Genomic DNA, 27546 nt, shown 5'->3' with positions numbered 1-27546 from the left:
AGGCATCTGAAAGCACACAAATTATTTTCTTGCAAGCCGATGGCCAATTGAGTCCAAAATGTTCACGGGTTTGTCTTTTTATGTAATGTCTGGTTACAGTGCGAATACTGATCTTTGACAGTTGCCAAAAGTGCCAAATAGCTTTAAGCTTTCTCCGGTTTGTTTTGAAGTGAACAAGTTATGTAACACGAAGTGTGGCCCACTGCTTCGATCATGTCTGCGTGTCTCAAAGTAATACCATTTGACAATAATATGGCACAGCTTTATGCCTTATATGTACTTGCCATCGAATGTTTACGGTTGCTCATATTGATGGCATAACGGTCTTAGTAGAAAATATCACATTCAATTTACAAAATTTATCTAATCATTCGTAAGCTGCCTTATGGGAGACTTTGGAACACTAGGTGGCAGCAGACCATACCAGGTAAATTTTAAGTTGATTACGCAGTTTTGAACAAGCGCACTGATAACAATGAAGTTACCTAGTAAGTCTGCTGCCACCTAGCGTCCCAAAAGTTCCCATTTAGGAACTTATTTAAAAGTCTGGCGTTCTTTAAGACCGGTGTCTCCCGTTGGGTCCACCATTTTGGCAGCAACCTTCTCTGTCTGCAGGGCGCTTGTCTGGTAACGGAGGTGTGGGTTCTCAGTGAGTATAACCCTCTCTACCAACTCGGCAATCTCCTCTGGCTGTTGCGCAATCTTGATTTCGGGGTAAAATTCCTTGTTCCAGAAATCGATGAAGAGCTTTTGGGACACGTTGTCCCAGCTGCTGCAGATGTATTCGGGCTTGAACCCTGACTCTTGCATGATGGTGGTATGGGGTTGGGTGTAGACTGGTCCGGGCTCTATTAATATGATTCTGTAAAGAACACACGATTCAACATTTATGAACTATCGGTATAAACAGGAAAACACTTATGGTAATGAAATACTTTAAAATGAAATAACATTCCTGTCTGAGATTGTTAGCTTCAATCAATGTGAAGTTAGAGTTTTGTACACACAGGCCTGTGACTGTGCGACTCGATAGGGCATAATGTGAAAGTAAAAGCGCCAAATGTAAAAGCGTCAAAAGTAAAATCCCAAAAGGTTCCCGTAGGTTCGACTAAATAATGTGCGGGACTGCAGCAACTTGTAGTTGGATTGCACATGACATCATTGACCACCATCTTTGATGAGACGTGCACGACTGATGAAAGGCTATTGGCTGGAGTTGTGCGTAGCGCGTAAAGACGCGGGAACTTTTCCATCGTTTTGCACCAAAGATGGTGGACGATGACGTCATGCAATCTACACTGGTTGCGTCATTTTGGATATCGGTTTCCGTGTGTTCTACCTCGTAACTGGTGTGCGTTTGAGGCGACATGCATGCAGACTATAGGCGAGTACCATCCAGCCAAAATGCCAGACCTTGGGCCGACTTTGCCGCTAATATTTGTTGCAATGGCAAGAGTCAATGGTGATGATAGTCGATGAATTAAGGGCTATTGTAGTCTGAACTTTGTTGTACAGCAACACATAATGGTGACTTTGTTTTACCTGATATTGTATGCTTTGCGAAGCACTGGTGCGACACTCTCTGAGAAACCTTCAAGGGCAAACTTTGATGCCGAGTACATACCAAGAAAGGGGCTTCCTGTGGAAGTAAGGAGTCAAGTTTGTTTCCTAGTTTGATTTCATTTGTTTATTTTAATGTGGGAGGTGAGATGGACGAAGAAGATACGGAAGATCACTAGCTACATGTCTGTCTCTATTATGCACTAGTCATACAATAGGCCTACTGTTGAAAATGGAATGTATATAGTTGAAGCTTTGCATAGTGTCAAGGATCGATAAGAATAGTACAACCATTGTGATAAACGTATTTTTATGGACTAGTTGGCTCTAGAGACGAGCAGAGTATCTGTTTGAAACGTCGAAACCAAAACGGCTCTTTTTAGAGACTACACTCCCTCAAGAGAGATAATAATAATAATAATAATAATAGTGGCAGTTTATAATGCGCCATGTCTGTCTAAAAGACACTCCTGGCGCAGGAGAGATGCCGAAGCCAGAATGCAAAGAATATAGTTAAGCACACAAATAAGTTTTCAAATGGGTTTTGAAGCTGGAATATGTAGTGAGTTGTCGGAGTTTAGGGGGGAGTTCGTTCCATAGTGATGGGCCAGAGTGTGAGAAGGAGCGGGCTCCCCATGAATGGCGTGTGCGTGGAATGTTTAGAAGTTTGGTGGACGATGATCTGAGGTGCCTGGGTGGAGCATGAAGATGTAGCAGGTTCTGGATGTATGTTGGTGCCGTGCCCTGGAGAGACTGATACACAAGAAGGAGAATTTTGAAGTGGATGCGCTTTTGAACCGGGAGCCAGTGCAGGGCCTTGAGGATTGGAGTGATGTGTGTTGATCTTTTAGTAAGGGTGACAAGTCGGGCGGCCGAATTTTGGAGTCGTTGGAGACGCTTGATCTGATACTCTGGCATATTGCTGAGAATGGCATTGCAGAAGTCAAGTCGTGATGTTATGAGAGAATGCACAACCTGCTCTGGAGCTTTGCGAGAGAGGAACTTTCGAATGTGGGAGAGGTTGCGAAGCTGGTACCTGACAGATTTAGCGATATGTGATATGTTGTTGTTGTACGTCATAGTAGAGTCGAAGACTACTCCAAGATTCCTGCATTTGTGTTTCGGACTGTGGTTTGCTTCGTCAGTTGTGAAGACAGGCTCAGTGACCTTGTTGAGCATCCCCTTCGAGATGTCATAAATCATAAAATTAATGGGAAGTCAACTCTAGTGGACGGTTGATGTTCAAAACTCTGCGTTTCATATCCGTCATGCTCCAAACGTTTTTATGAATCATTCAGTGCAGGCTGCATACATCATAATGGTTTCTAATGCTAGTCATAACGCGGCGTAGGGTGTCGTGCACTGTAAAAAAATTCACGTAAAATTTACGGGAATCGGTTGTGCAGCGAGATGCCAACCGATTCCCGTAAATTTTACGTTGCAGACCGTACACGAAGTTACGGTGTGCCAGTGATTTTCACGGTGAGAAAGCTGTCAATTTACGGTGTACACCGTACACGAAGTTACGGTGTGCCGTACACGAAGTTACGGTGTGCCAGTGATTTTCACGGTGAGAAAGCTGTCAATTTACGGTGTAAACCGTACACGAAGTTACGGTGTGCCGTACACAAAGTTACGGTGTGCCGTGATTTTCACGGTGAGAAAGCTGTCAATATACGGTACGAAGCGTACACGAAGGTACGGTGTGCCGTAATTTTTACGGTGAGAAAGCTGTCAAAATTCGGTGCAAACCGTACATGAAGTTACGGTGTGTCGTGATTTTTACGGTATATTACACATTGATATAACTGCCATGGGACCGTAATTGAAAAAGTGGAAACTGACCGTAATTGTAATGGCTTATTACAATAGTATAATTACTCCAATGGTATTGTATTTTAAAAAGTGGAAAATAACCATATGTTAAAGGTACGATACAGCTTTGGTAATTATCAAAATTAATTTGTCAAGAAGTATAATTCTAAATAATTTTCCACATAAAACTGCAAATGAGATAATAATCTCCCTTAGTTCCATCTTGAATGCTGATATTCCAGAAAAGTTTTGAACACCATCAAAGGCAACAACTGCTTGCGATGTGCACTGATCAAATTCAGCCGCTGCATTTGGTGGTCTTCATAAACACAATATAAACATCCACATAGAATAACTGATGAAATAGAAACCTTAACAGGTTACCAATGATGGGTGTTTTGAAAACTAGATGACTGGAATTGGAATGAACTCATTGTTTCCAGAACCAAAACCAATGATGTACAAACATATGGACACGCGTCTGGGAACTACAAAGAATGGTTCCCCCATTCGTGCTTTGTGTACAAACATATGGACAAACGTCTGGGAACTACAAAGAATAGTTCCCAGACGCGTGTCCGTATATTTGTACATGAAGCGTGGATTGGTATCTTTTCTTCCCAGGACGAACGTGTGCAGATGGTTCTACAAGTTTGTCCTTGGAAAAAAAAATTGCGCACGGTCGGGGGACAATCGGCATATCGGCAATAGCGGTAAAAGAGCGTCAGTTGAGAAAATTCACACGCAAAATTCACTTGATTTTGACTCAAAATCTGTGATACCTATTTAAACAATTCCAAGTGTAGTGCTATCTGCAACTTCTGAAGCATTAGATGGGTAAGTTTCATGATGCAGAACGTTGCAGATGGTTTTTCAAGGAAGCGAAAGGTTTTGATATCGGTGCTTGGGCCAAGGATACGGAGTGGATTGGACCGATTTATGGGGCTAACTGACACACTGACACGGTGTGTGCATGGAGCGGAGGAAGGTGTGTGGTACCGGTACGGTGAAATGTAAGAAAGATGGCAGATCCACACTTCACATACACGCGAGCACCTTTGACATCGAGCTGCTGGTTGATAGGAATTAGGCCGGGTGTGCAAACACATCAACTAGGCTGATCAGAAACAGTGAAGTACTGTCGACCATGCACTGGAACATGGTCCATAATAATCAATCTCCCTCTGCTCAATGGTTTCTGGTAAATCTAGTTACTCTAGTCGCCCCGCCTGAACTTGCTCATAAGCATTGCGCGTGCGCGATGATCTTTTGGTGTGCCCAGATACGGATTTTGGCCGTAAAATGCTGGCGAGCAAAAGCGAGAACGGTAATTCACCGTCGAAATATACACATTTCTCACCGTAAAAATACGATAATTCCTTTTAGACAATCCCATGGTGCATTGCGAGCCGGTATTAACGGGGTTACACCGTAAAGTCAAGGAAATTGTTTTAATACACCGTATGTTTGCGTACTTTTCACCGTAAAAATTACGGTGATTTTATTTATTGCGAGCAATTATTTACGGGTTCCACCGTACTTTTCACCGTAAAAATAAACAATCCCACTGTGCATTGCGAGCCGGTATTTACAGGGTTGCACCGTAAAGTCATGGACAAATTTCGTTATCACTGTAAAAATTACGGTAATTTTTTTAAACAATCCCATGGCGCATTGCGAGCCGGTATTTACAGGGTTGCACCGTAAAGCCATGGACAAATTTGTTACGGTAAAACACCGTAGCTATTTACGTACTTTTCACCGTACAATTACGGTAATTTTTTACAGTGTGGCCGGGCGGATAAAATAAGAGCACCGAACTCAAGCTCTGGTAAGTATGATCAGCAGAGTGTGGGTTCGAGTCCCAGTCATGGCAATTGGGTCCTTGGGCAAGACACTTTCAAAATCCCTCAAGGTCTAAATCAGTACCGGTGAGGAAAGGGGGGGTGGGTATTTGGCTTAGTAGCACACGTTGCACAGGCTTTATACGCCCCAGGGTGCTGAGATGGTTTTTAAAGGATTAATTATTAAAATGACACAGTGACCAGTGGTTGTAATTGTCGGTCGCCCTTCGAAAAGCGCTTTAAAAAAAACTGGTTGTTATAACATTTCATTATTCAATGAACGTTTAATAATGAGGTGGCTCCTATATTAGACACATCATAAAATACCTGCCACGCCGGCAACGCTAGAATTATTTATGATTCTTCCTGCCCTCTGTTTCTTCATGATAGGTAAGACGGCTTGAAGGACCTGCATCGGGCCCCAGAAGTTTGTATCCATCATATCTTTGTCTAACGCCAAGGATTCTGGCGTGATTTCTTGGAACATAGAGGCGTCGAACCGACTAAATCCAGCATTGTTAACTATAGATAGACAATGAGAAGGGAGGAACATAAAATAAAAACCAATACTTTGCCCATGGGACGTTTACAATCCGGTATGGTGTTGCTTCGGGACACCAGGTGTCTGCTTCGGGACACCAGGTGTCGCGACACCAAGACCCGAAGTTCTGGTCCCGATCCGGACATTAGGCTGGACTTCCTGTCCTTAAGGCGCACAGTAGGCGTTGAGTGAGGTGCATGCTGATCTAGCTAGCGTCGCGAGCAAGTTCCTAGCTAAACCAGCATGCTCCTCATTCAACAGTTAGCGCTTGGGCAATGGAAATAATTTTGCAAAAAAGGTCTTTTTTTAAAGGTCTTTTTAGCAAATTGGATAGCACAGTAAAATTTGCGTATAAGCATAAAACTGTTACCAAAAATGTTATGCTAATTGGTTGATGTTGCCGCCTAATTTTACACTGACACGGCTCAAACCGTACGGTAGCTGTATCATTATTTCGTACTTACAAACAACGTCTATTCGCCCATTTTCTCGCATAATCTCGTCCACTACAGACGTGATGGTTTCCTTTTTGGTAACGTCAAGTTCCCGGATGAACAACCTTTTATTCAGAGTGTCCCCGGCGGCTGTTTCCAGATTATCCTTTTTAGACAGGTTTCTCATTGTAGCGTACACCTGAGATAATTAATATTTTATTGTATTATACAAAGGGCGTTTGTCGTCATTTATAAGGCTGGACAACTCTTTGACCCTGCTTTAATCAATAAAATATCATATTTCAGCAAGTGAAAATGAGGCACTTTGGGCAAAAATTTTGAATTTGCCGTTTTTGAAACGAGCCCTTTTTCGACCTTTTTTAGTATTACGTAACATACTTTTTTATGAGAAAACGTGCGGATACAAAACCAAAAACGTTAATTTATTTTGTGAGATTAAGTAGGTTTCACAAAATCTACAGATAGGCCCCTGCATGCATCGGATACGGACACGTCAACGTTTCGTGTATTTTTCGTGACGCATGCTAAACATCGTCCTCACGTTTTACCTATACACGTTGACGTTATAGTTATAGGCCTACGTTATAAACGGATGCCGTTTACCGATGTTTGATCCATATCTGTATCCGACGCTTGCAAACTCTCTATAATTATCACATTAAAGCTAAAAATAAAACAACATAATTTGAAAATTTCCAACACCACTTCAAATTTCAAATTGGGGTAGGCCTACCCGGGAAACACGGACTTCAAAATGAGGGGCGTGTTCCCCCTCCTCACCCCCGTTAGCCTGTAATGAAAAATTGTCCTCTGTATGTTAAGAATGCTTTCTGCTTCGCCTTTTGACTGACCAAAAACACACATTTCAAAACCACAAGTGGTGCTCACCTTAAACTCTCGGCTGGACGCCTTAGCAAGATGCACAGCAGTGGAGAACCCCATTCCAGTCGAGCAACCGGTTATTAGTGTTACAATTGCAACCATTTTTGTTATTTATTTTGCACTATACAATTCCTTCACAACAACACTATCGCACTGTGCAGTAGTACCTACGCTTGCAAAGAATTCAATAACTTGCGATAGATATGCTGCTGTTTCGTGTTGAGCATCAGTTTAAGATCAAAGTAACACAAAATAATCCAGGTCATGTCAGGTCCAGATTTAGAACCGAAAATATTTTTGTTATTAATAAGTTTAACAAAAATTATTTAAAATTATTTTGTTATCAAAATGTATTGTTCAAAAACAATGTTTGATCAGCTTATCAGCTCAGCAGAGGGTCACTTTTAAATACTTGGGGTCAAAGCCATGGCCCACTTAACAAGATATGAGAGAAGAGTTAAAGGGTAAAACACGATTCGTATAGACAGTTTAATTCGCTTCCGTGTATCTCTTTATCATTGTCATTATTTTAGAGAAGCATGAGTTAATTCTTTGTACTAACCCTGGTACCACGAACGATGGCTTTACCAAGGAGGTAGAACCTGCAAGTCGTTTGTCCTATACACTTTGCGTAGACAACAATGATCCATTTCCCACAGATTCAGTGAGTGATACTTTCTGTAGGTATGGGTAGGCCTATTTTGTTTTGAAACTTGCAAGTTGCAGCTAATAGCTACGGGATCGGTAATCGTCATGACAATAAAGTTAGTTAGATAGAATTGGACATTCACAAAGGGTTTGTCTTGTAGAGCGAATACAAATTAATGTTGCTTTAATAATATAATTGGTTGAGGGCGCTGTTCTGCGGCGACCATGAGGAGTCGACTTAGACAACCACAATCTCGTAGCTTTAATGGCAGCCAGTTACTTGTTCTCATATTATTATTGTTGATTTTTATTAAGTTATTTTTTTGGTTACACCCTTGTGAATTCAGTTTTAAGTTTCATAGAGTAAATATTGTTTACTTTTACATAATTTTGAATAATTATTCTGTTATTCTGGGGGATTGTTTTTGTTTGTTTTTTTTTTCTTCTTTTTTAAAGCAAATTTCCATTGATGGACACAAAACATTGAATTGAATTGAATTGAATTGAATTGAATGGAATTGGATTGAATCGAATCGAATCGAATGTCTACTTTGTACATCGATATTGGATTTTGGAAATTCCGGAATACAGCTTCTTCCTGACCTATTCGAGTTGGCCTAAACTCCATGCTGGATCGATCTGGACCATAAGTATTGTTATTTTTTTTCCTGCATAGCGCCCTCTACTTTTATTATACCTGTCCTGGCCCGTTGTTGTGATTGTTCAAAGACTGTCAAATTCCATAGATAAGAACATTATGAGTTAATACAAAGGGTTACGTATTTCGTTTATGGTCTCCTCCTTTGTCATTCAACCAAGCTGTTAACTTAACAAAGCAATTTGCTTCACTTTAAGAGCCGGCCATTTATAGCAAAAACTTAGCATAATATTACCCGAATGTCAAGTTAATGAATCAGTACCACGTGATACCGTAGCTCTCCGCTGATTCGTCAAACAGTGCCATTGACACAAACAAAATACTGGAAACAGAATTTCTGCTGCAGAGAGACAGTCAACAAAATTCCCGTCGTCGATGGTGAGTCCTGCTTTATTTTGATTTGGATGTCTGTCACATCAAAGTGAACTTTTTACCATTATTTGTATGTCTGTAATGTCCAGTTACTGGTTGTTTGTGGTTAGGGGAGACTTTTTTGTAAGGGCGCGGGAAATGGCGAATGGGCGTTTAAATTAACTGCTGCCCAAATTCCGGACACATTATATTTATTTGGAGGAAAAAGTCACTCTCGCTGTCAGAACCTGACGTTTTGACAGTTTGAAGGCCGTTTGTGTGAATGACTTCCGCCATCGTGTTCATTGTTTATAATAACAACTACTTCCATGCATTTCAATGTGTCAGTCAGTCCATAAAGTTCCTGGGTTGGGGTCTAAAATTCTACTAAAATCAGGCATTGTCAGGATGATGGGATATGATCAGGAAGTGTATTTAATTTAAAGCAAAATAATTATTTAAAATAGGCCCAATAATTGCAATTAAATCATTGAGGAGACAATAATAAATCAATGTTTTGTTAGTATTTTGTCTTCCTCTAATTATTCCCCTTGGTGGGTAAGATTATTATTTAATCTGACCACATAAAATACTGTCACAAGTGTCAGTCTGTCCACAAACAAACAAGTCAATAAATGTTTAAAATATAGTAAAATTTGAGTTTAAAACTTACTTAAAAATAAAAAAGGTGCATCCATGTTATAATATTATTCTAATAATATTTACTAAAAAAAATATCGTCTCCAAACAAAGTTCTATATTATATTAACACACTACCCTCACTCAGAATTGCTCATGTCATGCATGGCGCAATAATGCGCCAATTTGCTTTTAACATGCTAAAGTGAATACTCCCTCAAATCCTCAATATCAGGAAAGAAGTTTTTATTAAATAAAACTTTTCCAAACGTTGTCTTTAAAAATTTGTTGTAGCCCAATAATTAATTGGTGCGCTTTACTTCATTTTATTTTTATTATTGTATAGGGGCCTAATTGGCTTGAACAGCTTGTCCGACCATTCAATCCATAATTTCACAAAACGTGTAAAGCTCTAAAGTCTAAGGTTTAATTTTGGTGTAATTTCATAGAGAATTTCTGAGATGACATTGACTTGTATTCTTTCTTCTCTTTTGAACAATTCGGCTTTATTTTTGTCTTAAAAATATAATTAAAAAGTAGCACGGAGACTTTGAAAGAGGAGTTTGGAAATTAGAGCAACTTCAGTCCAGATTTTCTCATAAAACACAGATTTTTTTTTCGCTGATGGACAGTTGATAAGCTATTGTAACTATTGACAAAACAACAAGTGAGTGCTATCAAGAGTTATAATTATCCAATAGGTGCTTTGTAATAATTTTATAGCCAATAATATCGGTTTTATTTTTGGAAAAGTGTCTGTTTAGGTCAGACTTCATACAGAATCGTTTAGCCTTTTTTTTTGTTTTTGTTTTTTATATAAAACTTTTGCCTTCTCGATGAAGACAGAATTATTCAGTGTTTTTTTTCGATACTTCATACTACATGTGCATACCTACCAAGTCTCACGCATTAGGCGTGAGACTCGCGCATTTGGGCTCTGTCTCACGCTCACACGCACAGCAACCATTTTCTCACGCATTGGGGCCAGACCGGGGAAAAACAATTTTTTACGACATGCATTGCCAAATCGAGCTCGTGTGTACAAAAAACGCAATCTACACTGTTTGCACAATCTTCAGATTGCACATAGTTTATCAGAATCATCATTTTTTGTACAAACTTTGTACAAACAGAGTGCAAATTTGCAGATTGCACACGCTTTTGCCCGATTCGTTTAGCCAATTCGTTAAATGCGCTCCACTAGCGAGGACACAACAGGCGGAAGAAGTGAGCGGAGGATTTTGGAAATTTTTAGTCAATTTTTTTTTAGTTTGGAAGGAAATAATCTGACACAACCGTACCTCCACATTAACCATCAACATCTCCTGTGTACCTCATGTGAGTTTTAATTATTCTGAAGAGGTTTTTGATGCATTTTGGAACACTTTTTGTCCACAATTAACTTTCTGATTTTTTTTTTTTTTATAAAAAAAAAAACAAAAAAAGTTGGGCGGCGATTTTCGAAAGTTCTCTAAAACTGGCAATTTTTTTGTTCAGGAGGGGGGGGAGCTTTGAAAAAACTCATGCATAGCTGGCCTCTGGACTTGGCATCTCTGCATGTGCTAAAATGTAATTCCTGATAATGTGTACTCTACACACACGCAATCTTTTTTAGGTTAAATAATATGCAGTCTCATGTCACTGATCAGTTGGATTGTCAGCAGACTGTTTCTGAACAACTTGGCAAATGATCTCGTCATCAGAACAATGATATAATTTCCTTAACGAGGAAGCATTTTTAACAAGACAAAATTACTTTGCACGTTTAATTGAATTAGACAATTCTGAAATGTCAACATTTGTTAGGGGGCACCAAGACTAAGAGTGACGTCTTGAAAGACACAGTAGACATCAAGACGTCTAGACATTTTATGAACAATGTAATGTACACTGCATATTCTTGCTCCGATTCTAACCAATCTCAATAGGCCCTATCAACAAAAAGCTTAGTTGTTTTTTATTCTCCTTTTGAGAAGCAGCAGCCTGAATTTTGTGTAATTAAATAAAACTATACTTAAAATTTACACAAGTATCATTTATGTCTTAGATTGAGTGCTTCATTTTTTAATTAAGGTAAGGGCACCAAGGCATTTTCTCCTCAGTAAAGGGCACCCTATCAGGAAAAAGTAAATTTCTACTGTTACTTTAGAATATTTCAAGGGCACCAAGGCAATGACCACTGTTTTGTTTGTGTAAAATTACAGTTTTATCATGTTAAATATAAGAAGCGAGTTAACATTTCATGTACATGTGCTATTATTAACTGTGAGTAGGTTCTTGACCTCAGCCGCTGACAAAATATTTTAAAGTCTTTTCACGTTTTAAATCGCGATAAAATGAAGAAAAAAACTCAATGTAATATTAACTGAGTGTAAATGATGTGCCTGACCATGATCATTGCTGCACACACCTGTCTCTAATAATGTATGTACATGCATGGTTACACAAGCTGATGATCACTGGGTGAATACAATCTATCATGTCTACAAATCTCAGGAGATTGAGTTGCATATGAGTCATGTCTTTGTGGGTTTTGCTTTATGTCTTCGGAGGTGAATGTGGATGAGCACTTTCAGAATGGTTTAGGAAGAGGAAAGAGGAGGAGGGGCGCAAGGAAATGGGGTCGAGGACGGTCATCCGAATGATTTACATTATTGGAGGATTCCTCATCTGATAAAGACAAAAATAGTAGTCACATTTATTTTTAAAACAGGAAATGTACATCTCTTGTGATTTTTAAACGGGTCAACTTGAAATGTACCAGTACATTTCCCTCATAAAATGAAGACCGCTTTATCTATAGAACAAATCAACAGGCTCGCTGCTCGTTGACCAATAATTAAAAGGTTGTTTAGAGATTTATCATGCTGCCTCCATCTTGGTCTTGTCCCTCGTATCGAATACCAATAATCATTTTGCAAATAGGAACCAGACTATTTTGTTCTTCCAGCCTTAGTTTGGAAACGTTGATATTAACGGGAGAAATTCAAGATGACTGCACCATGATAAAGGTCTATACTCTCAGAGGTTTTGTTTTTTTCCTCTCACTTTCTCTAAGCCCTCTCTTTAACTTACCAAGTCAGAAAAAATGCCATCTTCTCATTTTTGTAAAATTTACCTCATTCAGATCATCGTAAATTGAAACGAGACTGTACCGTTCAAGTTAGTGAAATTTTTCTGTCGATGGTCATCATCACCTTTCTTCTTTTTTATTATCTCCTTCTTTTAGCCCTTTCCCGCTTTAGCTCTCCCCTTGACTGGCATGTTTATTAAGGGCTTGGTCATTGGTGATTGGAATCTCACTGTAACAAATGATAAACTAGTAATCTATCTCAGATTGTGTGTTCAAATCATTTACACAGGTCTTTAACCAACTTTAATATTTTCCTTGTCTTCTCTCTTTGTTTTATTTCCGCATCTTGTATCCCCTTCCCTCATTTAACCCTCCCACTTTAGAATTTAGTGATTGGCAAATCCCCTTTAAAAATTGCAAACTAATTGATCTCGTTTTGTATTTTTGAATTATTTACACAGGTCTTTTACCAACGTTAATATTTTCCTTCTGAAAGTCTTTTCTCTTTGTTTTATTCCCGCATCTTGTATCCCCTTCCCTCATTTAACCCTCCCACTTTAGAATTTAGTGATTGCCAAATCCCCTTTAAAAATTGCAAACTAATCTATCTTGTATTGTATTTTGTAATCAATTACACAGGTCTTAAACCAAATGTGTGCAAATTCCCTTCAGCGTTAATATTGTTCTTGTTTTGTTTGGTTATTTACAGGTATTGATTATGCAAGTGAGGACATGTTCTAAGCATGTTCATTGAGTGGCTCACCTGTGTGGTGTGAACACTGAGTGAATTGTCACAGCCAACGAAGCGTATCTTTTAATTATATAGGTAAGTGTTAGGCTCGCATGGCCGCATATTGCCAGGGTTCAAACAAAAGACCTCTGGCAAGAGTCCAGTTCGTGAAGCATTCTGCAATAACAAAAACAAGTCCTATAGTCGGGTATTTTTCTGAACACATAATATGACATACTTTTGAATATTCTTGAAGGGAATGTTATGTATACATACCTTTGGTTTTCGGAACCATTCGATTGTTTTAATCCTAGTGTAGATAACAATCAAACTAATCTGCGAAATTTTCATTTCAAAAGGTGGTAGCATTTTCGAGATATCGTCCAAAAGTTCAGAGCAGTATGTCCATGATAATCCACAATTGGAATACACAATCTGAGAAATGTTTGAGACAGAGACGCTTCTCACTAATATTCAAAACCAGTATAGGGCCTACCTTCCCACTTAATCTCCAATTGCAAATCCAGATTTTATTTAATTTCTTTTTACTTTTGTTGTTGAAAAATTAGTTAAAAATATGGGTTTGTGCAAGCTTTGAGCTAAAAGAATTGTTGTGTAGTGGAAAATGTCATTGTTTTGTTCAAATGTGATCCCTGATTGCAGTCAACCATGGGTTAGATTTCAAGAGCTGTTGAGCTGCAAATAAATATACTTGGCACTTTTAATCTTTTGTAGCTGTGCTCAGCACATTTTACACTTAACCTTCTGGTACAGACATGTTATTTTCCTTCTGTAACCTGTTTACACAAAGAATTTTATGAAGATAATATTGATATAACATGTACATGTACATGTGTAAGAGGTCAGCCCTTTTACTCAATCAAATGCATTTTTCTAAGGCCAATTACATGTTTGCATAACATTGTTTTCTGGGTTTCAGCAGTATTGTATGTAGCTCTACAACAACATTCAGTCACTAAGCATTAATTGTGCAAAATGTAGACTTTGTAAGGACGCTATCTTAATGTTTTAATGATAAGAGTGCTTACTGCTTAGCAGAAAGATTAACACTCGTGCTAAGCGATGTTTTTTACTTGCACTATATTGCGTCTAGTTTTCTGAAAATGTTTAGTTGATAGTTAAAGTTGTCGAGCAGTATTTGTAGTAGCATGGGAGATCAGAGTCAGCTGTAACATAGATTGCAATCAATAACATGTTGATTTCAAACATTGGACCCTGGAAGACAACCTGCACATAATGATAACAAGTTCAAAGTACAAGATCTTGTCATTAAATAACCAATCATCCATAGTGCATAGTTAAATACACAATGTACATCCGCAACAACTTGTTGAGAAGTATTATGTTGTTTGTTTTGCTCCGATCACGGTTGCGTCTTTTGTATGAGCAGAGTGTCCTGAACGTAACGTTACTAAACAAACGGTCTAAGGCAGTTGACTCAAGTTCTGTAGTTTACAGAATGTGGGTTCCAATCCTGGCCTGGTCATTTGCGACACTTTTATCATAAGTACTTCTCTCCACCCAGGAGTACAAATGGGTACCGGGGAGAGCTGGGAAGTAACTTATAGACTGGCATCCTGTCCAGGGGAATAGAAATAATGCCAGTAGTTTAATGCCAAGGAAACCGGAAATAAACACTGCCCTGATGCACTTTCCTTCTTTCAAACAGAATATGGCCTTAATGCATGAACTCATTGGCTAAATTTTGATGCTTTTGGTACAAAAGCAACTAATCAGATACCAATAGAGTACATTAATAATAACAAATAACACCATTTATAAAGCGCCTTTTCCTTGGGTTGTAACTCGATTAATATCGTCAAAGATCACCACCCAATTTGATTACTTAAAGGCAGGGGACACTATTGGTAATTACTCAAAATATTTATGAGCATAAAATCTTACTTGGTAACGAGTAATGGGGAGAGGTTGGTAGTATGAAACATTGTGAGAAACGGCTCCTTCTGAAGTGGAGTAGTTTTCAAGAAAAAAGTAATTTTCCACGAATCAAGCATCTGATAGCACACAACTTCGTGTGACAAGGTGTTTTTTCTTTCATTTTATCTCGCAATTTTGACGACCAATCAAGCTCAAATTTTCACAGGTTTGTTATTTTATGCATATAATGTTGAGATACAGCAAGTGAGAAGACTGGTCTTTGACAATTACCAATAGTGTCCACTGGCTTTAACACATTCCTGCAAGCAGAAGATAGCAGGAAATCAGTCACAAATGGTGCACATGACATGGAATTTTGGCTGGTAACCTGATTCTTGTAAGCAAAATTTGTTTTTTGTCTGGTCACTTTCTTTACTAAAACCATCAAAATAGCATCTAAAAGTACATGGAGGAAAATCAAATTTTTCCTCCATGGTGCATGTAAAGGCCTAGATGTGACAGACTTGCATTATTAGCATTGACACTGGGTGGGATTTAGGTAAATGGTGTGAAATACTTGTTATATTCATTGGCTTTTATAGTGTTTATCTAATGTGACCCTCACTCACCCTACATGTTCACCCTTGACTTGAGGTACTTGTTTAATAACACACGTTGGCTCAATTTCCATAGAGCTGTTGAAGCACAAAAAGTGAACTTTGAAGTGCGATGATTGATGGATGTTTGTGCTTACCATGATTTGTTTTGTTGTAAATTGTCTTGCAACTTGTTGTAGGATGTTGTTTATTTGGTAAAAATAAGTGCACTTGCATAATATCAAAATATGTTTATGTTTTGTTGTATGTTTTCTTGTGACTTGTTGTAGGATTTTGTAAGAGTTTGCATAGGCCCATAATATCAAAACATGTAGGCTTTATGACTCAATTTTAATACTGTTTGTTTGCAGTGATTTGGCCTACATGTACATGTAATTTGTTTGCTGATAATGTAAAATGTAAATAAAAGTTGTTTATCTTCTTGGCTAGGTGTGTGGTGAGTTGACAAGAAGAGGATGTACTCGGTAAGCGGACTACGTGTCCGCTAAAAGGAGGCGGTGGAACAGAGATTCAGTCTCGCCTACAGATTCATGATGGGTCTCCGTTTACTTGTCAGCAGGACACTGAAGCAACCATAGACTGAGACTGCTTCATCTACAGTACTTTATACCCGTAACAACCTGTCTTACTCTAATTCATTATTTATGAACTACACTTGTAGAATATACCTTAAATCCTGCAGTTTAGACTAGACTATGCAGATTGTCCAAAAACGTGCCAAATGAATCTCTACGTGCCTTGTGAGGGAGTCTACTCACAAACCTGTACAATCTAGACATTGAACCTTTAGTTACCCCTGTCAACAATAATTAATGAAGGACATCATTTGTTTGGTCAGCACTGACCAGTCCCCTTCAGCCAAGTGTTGATGACCAGTATCCTTGGATTGGACTAAACAGTGATTGCAACTACAGTTCATTGTCTGCCATTTAATTGCATTTTTTTTCCTGAACCTGTTGTTTGGGTTGAGACAGTGTTGCCTGGTAATATCCTTACTGGGAGTGAAATAATTCCAAATATTCTGATTGACTTTTGTAAACAATGTCAACAAGAAGTCAATTATTTGTGTAGCTGTTAGCTGAACACATTGTTGGGAAAGCTTTTATGATAACGCCGAATCCCAATAAATTTGTTGCCTAGAGGAGAGTTCTTTTGTTCCAGTATTACCTTGCACATTCCTGCTAGCTACAACATTACACTTGGAGATATTTTCTTTTTGACTCATCCCAACGGAGGTGTTTAACTCTTTGCGTTCATCAACTATGTGTGTATTGTGATCAACTTCTTAGTAATCAGCTTGAATACTTCAAGAATATCTGCTGCAACTGAGACCATAAAAGACTTCAAGAAAGGCAGAGACTTGTCGGAGAGACTTGCAGTGCAAAGGATCAGAAACTTCCTCCTCTGTCTGTATTTGTTGGAGAGGTGCAAAGGAAGTTCTTACATCTAAGGGAAGTGTCTCAACATCAGTTGCCTGAACTTTGTCTAAGAACTGTGCACTGATCAGCATTGAAGTAGCTGTAGATGTGAAGCTCAAAAGGTAAGAAATATACATGTATGGTATGAAGGGAAATCTGAAATACAAAGTTCTGTACATGTAGACCGTATCGAATAACCCTTTTTTGGCTTTGAAAGTCGCCATTTTGTAGGTCAAACCGTATGGGCGTCTACACGCGTACATGTACATCAAAAGAAATATGCAGCACGCAGCGTTCCCGGTTTGATTTCTATGGCAAAGCACGCACACGCTCGCAGACACCATCTTGTAGGGCAAACCGTATGGGCGTCTACACGCGTACATGTACATCAAAAGAAATACATGTATGCAGCACACAGCGTTCCCGGTTTGATTTCTATGGCAAAGCACGCTCGCAGACACCATCTTGTAGGGCAAACCGTATGGGCGTCTACACGCGTACATGTACATCAAAAGAAATATGCAGCACGCAGCGTTCCTGGTTTGATTTCTATGGCAAAGCACGCACACGCTCGCAGACACCATCTTGTAGGGCAAATATTGGAACGGTGACATCATATTCAATAAAGTATATTGGATGCATAATGTTTAGGGAATGACTTTGTCCACTAATTTTGCATGAGACAAATTTTAGAGTGCACTTATTTTGTGCATACATGAATGCCAATATTGAGTAGTAAGCAACTGATACATACATGTATTGTGTAGCATTCTGCTCTACTACTATGCATTTGCGGATGTTTATTGTGAAAAACTATTATTTCCAAAGACAAGGATCTACAACAGTACAATGTGGCTATCAAACAAATTTATATTGAGTGCATTTTGTGTCTGTATGTCACAGAATATAATTACAGGGTGAAATCTTGATGCATGAAAAGGAAAAGCCAGATTTTACTTAGTGATCGTATTTGGCGACATTGCACGTAAGGCGTAAATGAAATGCATTTAGTATTTGCATTATCTACCTAAAACCTGCGTATACTTATAAATTAACAATGTGTTTTTGGTTCAATTTTATACAACAATCATTCAGTCTAGTTGGTAAGTAACTGCTCTAGAATTGCAAGGGTCGTGGGTTCGAATCCCACCCGAGTAACATGTCTGTGATATTTTTTCACAGGACTCTGGAAAGTACCTAGTATATAGTGCTAACACACATCAGAGTATGGGTAAAAAACAACCAGCATTAGTATTTTTATCCCCGATGCAAATTTAACATCTCTTATAACACTCATTTACTTACATGTAAGATAGTACAGGAACATCATGGACATTGTGTTTTAGTGTTCAGTTGTATTCAGTCTCCTGCATGGGCTATGGTGCATGTACAATGTATAAACACGTATTAGGATTGTAATGTTCCACACCTGCATATTATAAATAAACAGCCAAGAACCTGAATAACTGGAGGTCAAGAGATCAATGTCAAATGTAGGAAAATTCACTGGCTAGTCACTCAGCGCTCATGTGGGAGTGCTGGTATGTGGGTGGGCATGTGTTGGCTCCAATCCAACATTTTCAATCAAAAAGAAGTTAGGAAACTTACTCAAATTAAGGATCAATACCAGGGCTTTATATTACTAAGACCATGTAGGAAGAAATATCCATTCTAAGACTATGAAGACCTTAAGATAGATCCTTAGGTTTATTATAATGTTAATTATACATGTACCATGCCCTAAATTATCCAAGAGTATACAAACTCTTTTCCTTTTGTACAGAAGTGTACCTCCCCCTTAATTTGTCTTTTAAAGAGTCCCCAAGATTCCCAGAGCGAGACATGGAGGCCATGGCTCCTTTGCCCTGGTCTTGGCCTTGGTGCCCCTTCAAAAGTTGTCCATAAACTTTAAGTTTTTCCAATGGAAGTTCCCTTTAAAAATAATAATAATACAAAGCATTTAAGGTGCTATATACAAAGAACAGTGCCTAACACAGGAGGGAAACAAATGAACCCATAAAAATGACTCAAAAACAATCCAATGGCGAGCAAGAGGATTGTTCTGGGAAAAGAGGTGTCTTGAGGTCATTGAGGAGGCAGTTGAACGTGGTCAACAACAGTGGTCAACAACAGCGCAGCAAAATGAAAATGACCTTGCCCTTTGAAATAGGAAATCCTAGAGACCTGCCAGAACACAATGCATAATAGGAGCCAGCACTTGAGCAGCATCTATGATCTATATTGCTAAGCAAAGTGTGATGTCACAAACACAAATCACCATGGCGATATCGACGACTCACCTTTAGACTTAAATCTGTACTTTTTGTGGACTCAAGCCCAGCAGCTAATATTGATCTTAGCTGTGCCAGATCAATTTTAATTGCGAAATAAAGTGTGATGTTAAAATACAAATTACACTACAAAACACTGACAACACTTCTTAAAATGAGTCTTTTAAGATGAGTCGATGAAAGGGGAGGGGAGGTTTGACGTTTTTATGTCCAATCCCTGTAATTTTTCCGGCAAATATGGCAAATGAATTCATTAGTGCTTCTACTTTAACAACAATTTCAGACTTGGCAATGCACTTTGCTAAAATTGTTTAAACATTTGAGATGGTTGTCTGGATTTAAATTTACATCCAGAATTTTTCAATAAATTCTATTTTTTGTTTTGTTATGTCTTTTTATTCAGACCCTAAACTCTATAACCCTTTCCCAATATAAGTTGATAAGTAGGCTTACAATTTACAGCATCTGTGTGTACCTCTGGCAATCCCATTAGACGGGAAAGATGTGACTCGGCTTCTTTCTACAGTACAAGGTAATCTAAGTGCACTGTGCACCTTGAAGGGTTTTGATTCCTTTTGTAGATCAAGTATTTGGTCATTGTGAATAAAGAAGTATTTTTTTAAACCTGTAGACTATGTTTTCATTAGTCGTCAAGTTTTTTGAGAAAAAGGTGAACATGTACAATGTACAGAACAATGTTTTCAAGAGAAAATCTGTGTAAATCTGTTGTACGCACTATATTAATTTTCGTCTCACTGAGAGAAAAATTGTTTTTGTGAAATTGTTAAATTATTTTTTTTCAAAAACCACAGCACCTCAGCAAGTAATATTTTGAAGGGAAGCTTTCTACCATCATTATTTTAGTTGAATGTAAATCTGTGCCTGTGGCATTTGTGTTTTGTGTAGTACAAAAAGTACCAAACCCTTTATTATCAAAACTAGACATAATCAAACAAAGATTTGTCAACCATCACTCTCAAATAACAAATTATTTATTCCAATTCGTAATGGAGTAGTATCGAAGCTCTATTAAAAGCGGAAACTCACAAGGTCATCTGCAATCAGCAAGATGATCAATCTCATGGTTGCAATGTTTCTATTCGCTAGAAATAATGAACAGCAGCGTTGATCATTTTCTTTTAAACCCAAATTCCCTTGAGTGGTTTACCCGGATCTTTCCTCACTCTAACAAAATCCAACACCATGGTAGTATCCTAACTCAACATTGAAACAGTTGGAACTCTGATTTATGGTGACCAGTACATTTATTTGCCTTAAATCTCATGTGCAATAAAGCATTTATTGTCAGTTTGCTACATGTACATTTAGCCCAGTCCTCAATCTAATAGAATCAAACAAACCTGACAATTTTTGATTTTAGATACCTCCAGAGGCCTAGAGGCTGTATCATTGTAGGAATATATTCAAGCGCCATGAGCGCCTTCCTGAGGCGGATACCGACGCTCTATTAAGTGTTCTTTATTATTAATTTTATTATTATTTGTAAAGGACTTGAATAAGAGAAAATCTCTTTATTTTGCAAACATTTTTTTAATGGCCCAACGTTTGACTCTTACTACAGGCCTACTGTGTATTTTATTATTTATTTGCTTACATTCATTTAATGGCCCAACGTTTGACTCTTACTACAGGCCTACTGTGTATTTTATTATTTATTTGCTTACATTCATTTCACCTCCTTCTTTTTTAAATGGTTGAGGAATATTCAACAACAAAAATGAATTGTCTTACAAAATCAGGAATGTTTTATACAATTTTCTTTATTTTGCAACATTATTTTGGTCAATATTTTGACCCCAGCAGACATTTTCTCTTTTGTATTTATTTGTTGGTGAAATCTTATTTATTTATTTATTTTATTTAATAAGTTATTTTCTATTCGTTCATTCATATAAGTATTATTAAAAATATAAAAAAAAATTCCCTCTTTTATTTTTTTGTGTGGGGCATGATTTAGCAGGTTCAATTACCTATCTTTCAAAATCAAGCTTTTAGGACATGCAGTCAATATTTTTTGCCCAGTAGGCTCATAGTTCGGTCCACATTTGAGCAAGCAGTTCTATTATGACTTATACACATAGGAGTAGTGTATTGGATGACTCACATACAACGCAGTCTTCAGTAAGACTGTCTACTAGTGTACAGTGTAGTAGGACACAGTGTAGTCATTGTTGAATATGACCAAGCATGTTGAACATAATTGGGTACTGACAGCTACATGTAATGTGCGCTGCTTACCATTCTGAAAGCACATCTTGATAAACCTGATTACCTCATGTTTAACATTCACTACAAAATGTGTAGTTTGTATCTAGATTTTTGTTTACTGTGTACACTTACATTTCATCATGGTACATGTTTTGTGGGGTTTTATTTTGTTTCATTTATCACGTTTTGTACTTGCTGAATTTTTTGGCGAATGTCATGGCTTTAAAATCTGTACATGTTATACTTTAAAAAATATAAAATATGAAAACGGTGTTTTGAAAAGGTAACGATGCTCCAGACTTGTTGGAATCGTTGTGTGCCCATATTCAGAAGAAGGACTAAAGAGCAGAGTGTCAATTGGTATTATTGCTGAGTGGAGTAATTCTGTAAACATGCCAAAGCAAACATTAATAGTTTAAGAATAATGTCAGTGCTAGCTGAGTGTTACCGTAGCCCCTGGATTATAAACTTTCACTTTGTATACCTTCAAGAAAGTCTTCCGGGTCTGTATCAAGGAAGTAATTCTACTTAGTGAGTACTATCATTCAGTCACAGGCAGTTAACAGTATTTGTTCATCTTCATCGACAGACTTTGAACTTCGCTCTCTCGAAAGGGCATAGCTAATTTCCTCTAAGGGGCACTTCCATGATTTGTATTGGAACTTTGCAAAGGGCACCACAGCAAAAGCACAGGGCACCACAGCAATTGCTGTGGGTTATTTCGAGACCTGCATCAACAACTACATTATCGTCTTTCTCTGGGGGGCTTGATGAGTTTTTATAACATTTATTTATTTATTTATTTGTGATCAACAGCTTGTTAATCTGAAGTGAGTTTATTCTACACTTGATCTGTCTGCAACATTAATGAGCCAGAAATGAGGTCAGCACTCTGTGGTGCAACTAATGTTGTCGAACCCAACTCTTCTTTACAGGTACGTCTTAAAAAACAGTTTCATTCATTCATTGAAGCAGAGAGCAGAATGTATAAGCCTTAAACAGACTATTCTTTATTATTAGTGTTAAATAGATTTGTTTTTCTACATCTCTAAAAGTTTTGTTATGTAGGTTCTGTTTTTGTTTTTTTCTTCCAATTTTGCCCTACTATTTTTAGTTTATTGCTATTAAAAACTTGTTTATTTATTTATTTAAAAGTGAAGGGCAAACCCTGTTTAGTACATACAGACCGGTGCTAGTTCACACACATTTTTGTGAAGAAATTCAAGTCAAAACAGATTATCTTAGAAGATGTACAACTTAGGCGTGACATATTACATGAAGTGTGTTGAAAATGGCTACTTGAGCAAACAAATTTCAACAGTAATGCTACAAATTAAACTTGATGTTTATAATATGTTTGTTTATCATTTAATTGTAATTTTGATACTTCTGCCACTGAATTTGTTGTGAATTAAAAGAAAAAATAGCCTCCAACCTCTGTGTTTTAAAAAACTAGCTATTCTATGATGAAGGCGTGGGTAAAAAATTACAATACTTTTATGACATTGTGGGATGTTGCTTTGTTATCACACCAAAACAACCGTACAAAACGGAGCTCCCACGTAAAATGGCATAATCGGACCGAGATAAAAGGCTTTTCACAAATCTAACTGGAAAGCACTTGAGAAGTGTATTCAAAATGGTTGAGTATTTATTTTATAATTAAAAATAAAATCTCTTTACTATCACGTGAAGTGTGAACTCAATTTCTTTATTGATTGAGAACATTTCAAAAAAGAATTAGCAAAGATCCGATTTAACAAATTCACATCCTTTTCCTCATTACAATAAGGAAATAATCAGAAAACTGTGCTAGTCACATGAGCTTCTCTTGGTTTTGATTTATACTTGTATTTGTTTGCTCTCTTTATAACGCTTATAACGCTTCGTATTGAATCAGTAAATGTTGATTCAGGGACAGCCATAATAGGCAAATTAAGGTAAGTTGGAAACACAAGCTTGACACATTTTCCTTGTAAGATGGTGGCACTTTGTTGACTTTCCTTGTTTCACTTTTGATGCATGAGGTTATTGGACTCAAAACCGCTTTCCTTTTCTGCAGTTTACTTTTCAGCCGATAAAAAATGTACTCACTAAACAATATTTTTAATACTTGATAATATGAAATTTAAAAGTAGCATCCCCTGCATGTGATCTTGCTGCTGCCGCTTCAAAGATTGTATCGTAAATTTGGGGTCGACAGGGAGTAAACAATTGTATGGCTTCTGACTGGCCCCCTGAAAATTGACAAAATAGGGAGATCGCCAACATAGGGCCAGACAGCTTAGTCATTAGTAGGTAGAGCGTCTGCACGTTAATCCGTAGGTCGTTGGTTCAAACCCTGCTGTAGTCTGTTTTACTTTTGTTCAACCCAAAACTATCACCAACAATGTGCCACAGGCCTACTGTTAATGGGTTTTTTTTGCAGAATCTTTTTTTACATTATAATATTAGAACACTTTGTACCCATGGCACTGAAGAGTCAGTAAATGTTGTAGCCGATTTGTTTCATTTGTTGATTTTGTTTGTTTGTGGTGTTTGGTGTTTTTGCATGTTTTGATAATAGGAGTGTTAATTATGAAACTACACTGTACAGGGTATGTATACCCATGTTACATGTAATTAATTTTAAAATCCCCTTTTGGCTTTTTCACTGGATGATTTCATGGGAAACATGCATTTCCTAGGAAATAGCTGTAAATATCCCTGCTTAAGACTGGTGTTAAACATAAAAACTCTAGTGTTAGCATACTGAATGTTAATTTCTCCCCCTACATTGTAGAATGAAGATGGTGTGGCAATCAGTTATAATCTTGAGGAGTTTCCCTTGGGGTTTTCTTTCCTTGGAATTGGCTGTTTAATGTAGAAGTGTTGTCAAATGAAATGTTTAGTGTTGTAGTGTACGTATGTCCATATCAATCATGTCAATAGTACAGATCACAATATTTATGTACTAGTTTGTGTTCAATGAACTTAGTCAAGGTATGTCAAATGTCTATTTATAGGGTAATTCTAAAACCCTGGGGCTAGTCATAGTTTGTGCATACCATAAATTTTGAGCATTCAGTATAAAAGCTCCAAGGTGTGAGTTGACTTTTGTACGAGACCTTGAAAAAAAAATACAGGAAATGGTGGTGGAATTGGGTTATAATATACGTATTTGGTGACACGGTTAACGAAACTGACATGTATATGGTAAGCTTTTTTTCTGTTCTTGAAAACTAAGAGTACATGAACATATTATTGTCAGAGGCATCATATCTGAGATCTACAGTATAAGTGCATTGTTAAAGTGTACATAATAGATGTGTACATGTAGTATACTTAAATTATTTTTTTGACATCATTTTAACTCGAAAGTCGGTGTGTTGACTTCGCATCTGATAACTGTTTTTCAAATCTAAAGAATCGTCTCTTAGTGTTTTGTTAAGATAAAAACAGTTTGTTGTATGGATAAACCATGTTAAACTGTGTAGATATTGTTTTTCCTCTTCTTGATTCTGGTCCAGTCAACATTTTGAGCTACAAGCCCTGCAGTCTTGTATTTTTGTTTACTCCTAAATTGAGAGCTGAAGATTACATTCAAATGTTACACTAGTTAAATAATAAAAACAATGAACATATCCAATAAGCGCATTATGCAGAGCCTCAAAGCGCTTTACAAAAAAAGAAAAAAGCACAGTAGCCAACAAAGCAAAAAACACTTTCGAACTCCGTCTTCCTCTCTCTCCATTCATGTATTTTCACTTGCATTTTACATCTGATATACCTGTTCATGTTTTTTGTGTTGTCATTTAGCCTACAAGAAAGACTCTGCTAGGTCGAAACGTCAGGCCATTATTATCGCTACTCTAAAATCCAGCAAATATTTGTAAAATTTCTTGACACGTAGTGTTCACTTGGATTTATACTGACTGATTGAATGGCCTTTTGTTCCATAATTGAATCACAAAAGTGTAAAGTGACAAGCTTTGATGGACACAATTCTCTCATCGATTGTGTTTAAATGTGATTTAATTTGGGGCTCCTCTACCTTATATTATTATTTTGAACAATCTCATTTAAAAATTCCCTTTTAACTTGAGGATTAACATGTGCTATTGTAAATTTCTTTTCAATTGGATAAAATGAGCATACTGCACACACTCGGCCCTTAAAAGATTGGATGTTTATTATTGTGAAAATTCAAAACAGAAATTGATTTTAGTTGGACCTACATACGTGTAGTTTTTAGTCACAAGGACTCAAAGATTGCAACAAAAATATGAAAAGATTGCAAAATAACCTAAGATGAGATTGCAAAACAATAATCTAAAATGAGATTGTATGAAGCAATTGCAAAATAACCTGTGAATTGATTTCCAAAATTGCCTATTAAAGATATTTTTATTAAAATAACCCACGAGGAGATTGCAAAGTTTTCAAGTCTTTTAACCCAAATCATTCACAATAATCTTGGTTGTGGCATTTTGGGAGTTTTCAAAAGTGCGCATTTTTTTTCTTCTGTTTTAACACAATTCATATTTTGTACAGTTTACAATTTTACTTCCAAAGTGTTGAGCATGGCAGAGTAATTGCTTCGGTGATGCTGGTACAAAGGGTCGATAACAGGAAATTTATTGCCATCAGCTTTCTGCTTGAAGATGACTTAGTGTCATGGTCATGATGGATTACAAAAAAGTGGTTTAGTTTTGAATAATTAACCTGAAAGAATGCTTGGGGTCAAGTTTTTACTGGCACTTGTCATATCTTGTTAGTTTACTGTGCATGTAAAACCAGGATCCTGTATTAATTTTACATTCAAGTTCTATACATTGGACCTAACCTTCTTTTATTAATCACTAATAGTAATTATAGTAACAATGTAATAACAGGTACACATTTCTAATGCCCCATTTCTTTCATGCAGACATCATGGTTAAGAATGATTTTATGAGTAAAACAACAACTTCATAGGAATACAAGGTTAATTGGTGCATACTGCTGCCAGACTGCAAATTACGACTGAAACACTCAGGCAACTCCCCCACCCCCCCCCCCCCTATTTGTGTACAGAATTGTTTGACAATGCACATCAGACAGAGTAGTTTTATGTGCCATCTGAAGGACAAAACAGCAGTGTTTATAATGTGTTTTCCTAGATGAAACAAGAGTCAAGACTGAGACTTGAACCTACACCAATAACTCCATTGATAGACAACTCGGTTGGGATTAGAACCCAAACCCCACTTTCTATAGTTGATGTATTTTGGTAGTAGCATTATAAAGGATCAGAGGGTTGGTAAAATAATAGTTTGCCAGGTTTTTATCTTTTGATGTTCATGGAACTGTCGCATTATAAGTACTCTTTGTGGACTTGTACTTTACTCATTCAAGATCGGTTTACATTTTTAACATCTCCAATCTTTTGATATTTTATGCTTCAGGGGTTTGGATCCACCAACAGTAACAGTATGCAGAAGATTCTTCGCTCTCCAGGAACGATGAAGAAGAAATTAAACAATGCTAAGACGTTTGGCGTTCCTTTGAAGGAGCTAGCAAGGGGCCCTAAAGGAGTCAGGGTGCCACTCTTTATTAGGAAGATATGTGACTTCATCCAGATGCATGGTCAGTGAATCACTCTTTCAGGATTTTACTTTTTAGCAACTTCCTTGTGTATGTCATAAAATCAGTCAGCAGGGCTATACATGAAGCTCTACTTGTCTGTTAAAGACACTGGACACTATTGGTATTGTCAAAGACCAAGACCAGTCTTCTCACTTGGTGTATCTCAACATATGCATCAAATAACAAACCTGTGAAAAATTTGAGCTCATTTGGCCTTCGAGGTTGCAAGATAAAAATGAAAGAAAAAACACCTTTGTGACAACAAATTTTTGTGTGCTTTCAGATGCTT

The 27546-nt window shown here is 37.5% G+C and overlaps 2 protein-coding genes across 10 annotated transcripts in view; one reads left to right on the top strand and one right to left on the bottom strand.

Moving 5' to 3' along the window:
• Nucleotides 1–534: 534 nt before the first annotated feature.
• On the bottom strand, nt 535–7199 carry LOC117304011 (retinol dehydrogenase 8-like). The gene is made up of 5 exons (XM_033788489.1): nt 7104–7199; nt 6225–6393; nt 5547–5741; nt 1543–1639; nt 535–862 (listed from the first exon to the last, which is right to left on the bottom strand). Exons 1-5 carry the CDS (start codon nt 7197–7199, stop codon nt 535–537), a joined length of 885 nt encoding a protein of 294 aa, XP_033644380.1.
• Nucleotides 7200–8700: 1501 nt separating this feature from the next.
• The window catches only part of LOC117303762 (protein FAM13A-like), a 37477-nt gene continuing 18631 nt past the window's right edge, over nt 8701–27546 (top strand). For 8 of the 9 annotated variants that reach the window (XR_004520541.1, XM_033788099.1, XM_033788100.1 and 5 more), the window contains exons 1-5: nt 8701–8781; nt 13176–13292; nt 16142–17252; nt 22467–22585; nt 27077–27257. Coding sequence is in view for 8 of the 9 variants with exons in the window: in XM_033788099.1 (XP_033643990.1) it covers nt 22529–22585; nt 27077–27257 (238 nt within the window). In the remaining variant the exon portion in view is untranslated. Of the gene's footprint in view, nt 8782–13175; nt 13293–16141; nt 17253–22466; nt 22586–23550; nt 23591–27076; nt 27258–27546 lie in introns of those variants that run through there. The other variant, XM_033788105.1, reaches the window with a different exon arrangement.

The sequence above is a fragment of the Asterias rubens genome, chromosome 20 (assembly GCF_902459465.1).
Source record: "Asterias rubens chromosome 20, eAstRub1.3, whole genome shotgun sequence".
NCBI classification, from domain to species: domain Eukaryota; kingdom Metazoa; phylum Echinodermata; class Asteroidea; order Forcipulatida; family Asteriidae; genus Asterias; species Asterias rubens.
Note: the sequence above shows the minus strand (reverse complement) of the source record. Positions and strands in the feature narration are given on the sequence as shown.

Coding starts and splice junctions, on each gene's coding strand:
- LOC117304011 (XM_033788489.1), bottom strand. CDS start 7,199: ATGGTTGCAATTGTAACACTAATAACCGGTTGCTCGACTGGAATGGGG. Junction 6,394..7,103: donor CGTCCAGCCGAGAGTTTAAG/GTGAGCACCACT, acceptor TAATTATCTCAG/GTGTACGCTACAATGAGAAA. Junction 863..1,542: donor CGCAAAGCATACAATATCAG/GTAAAACAAAGT, acceptor TGTTCTTTACAG/AATCATATTAATAGAGCCCG.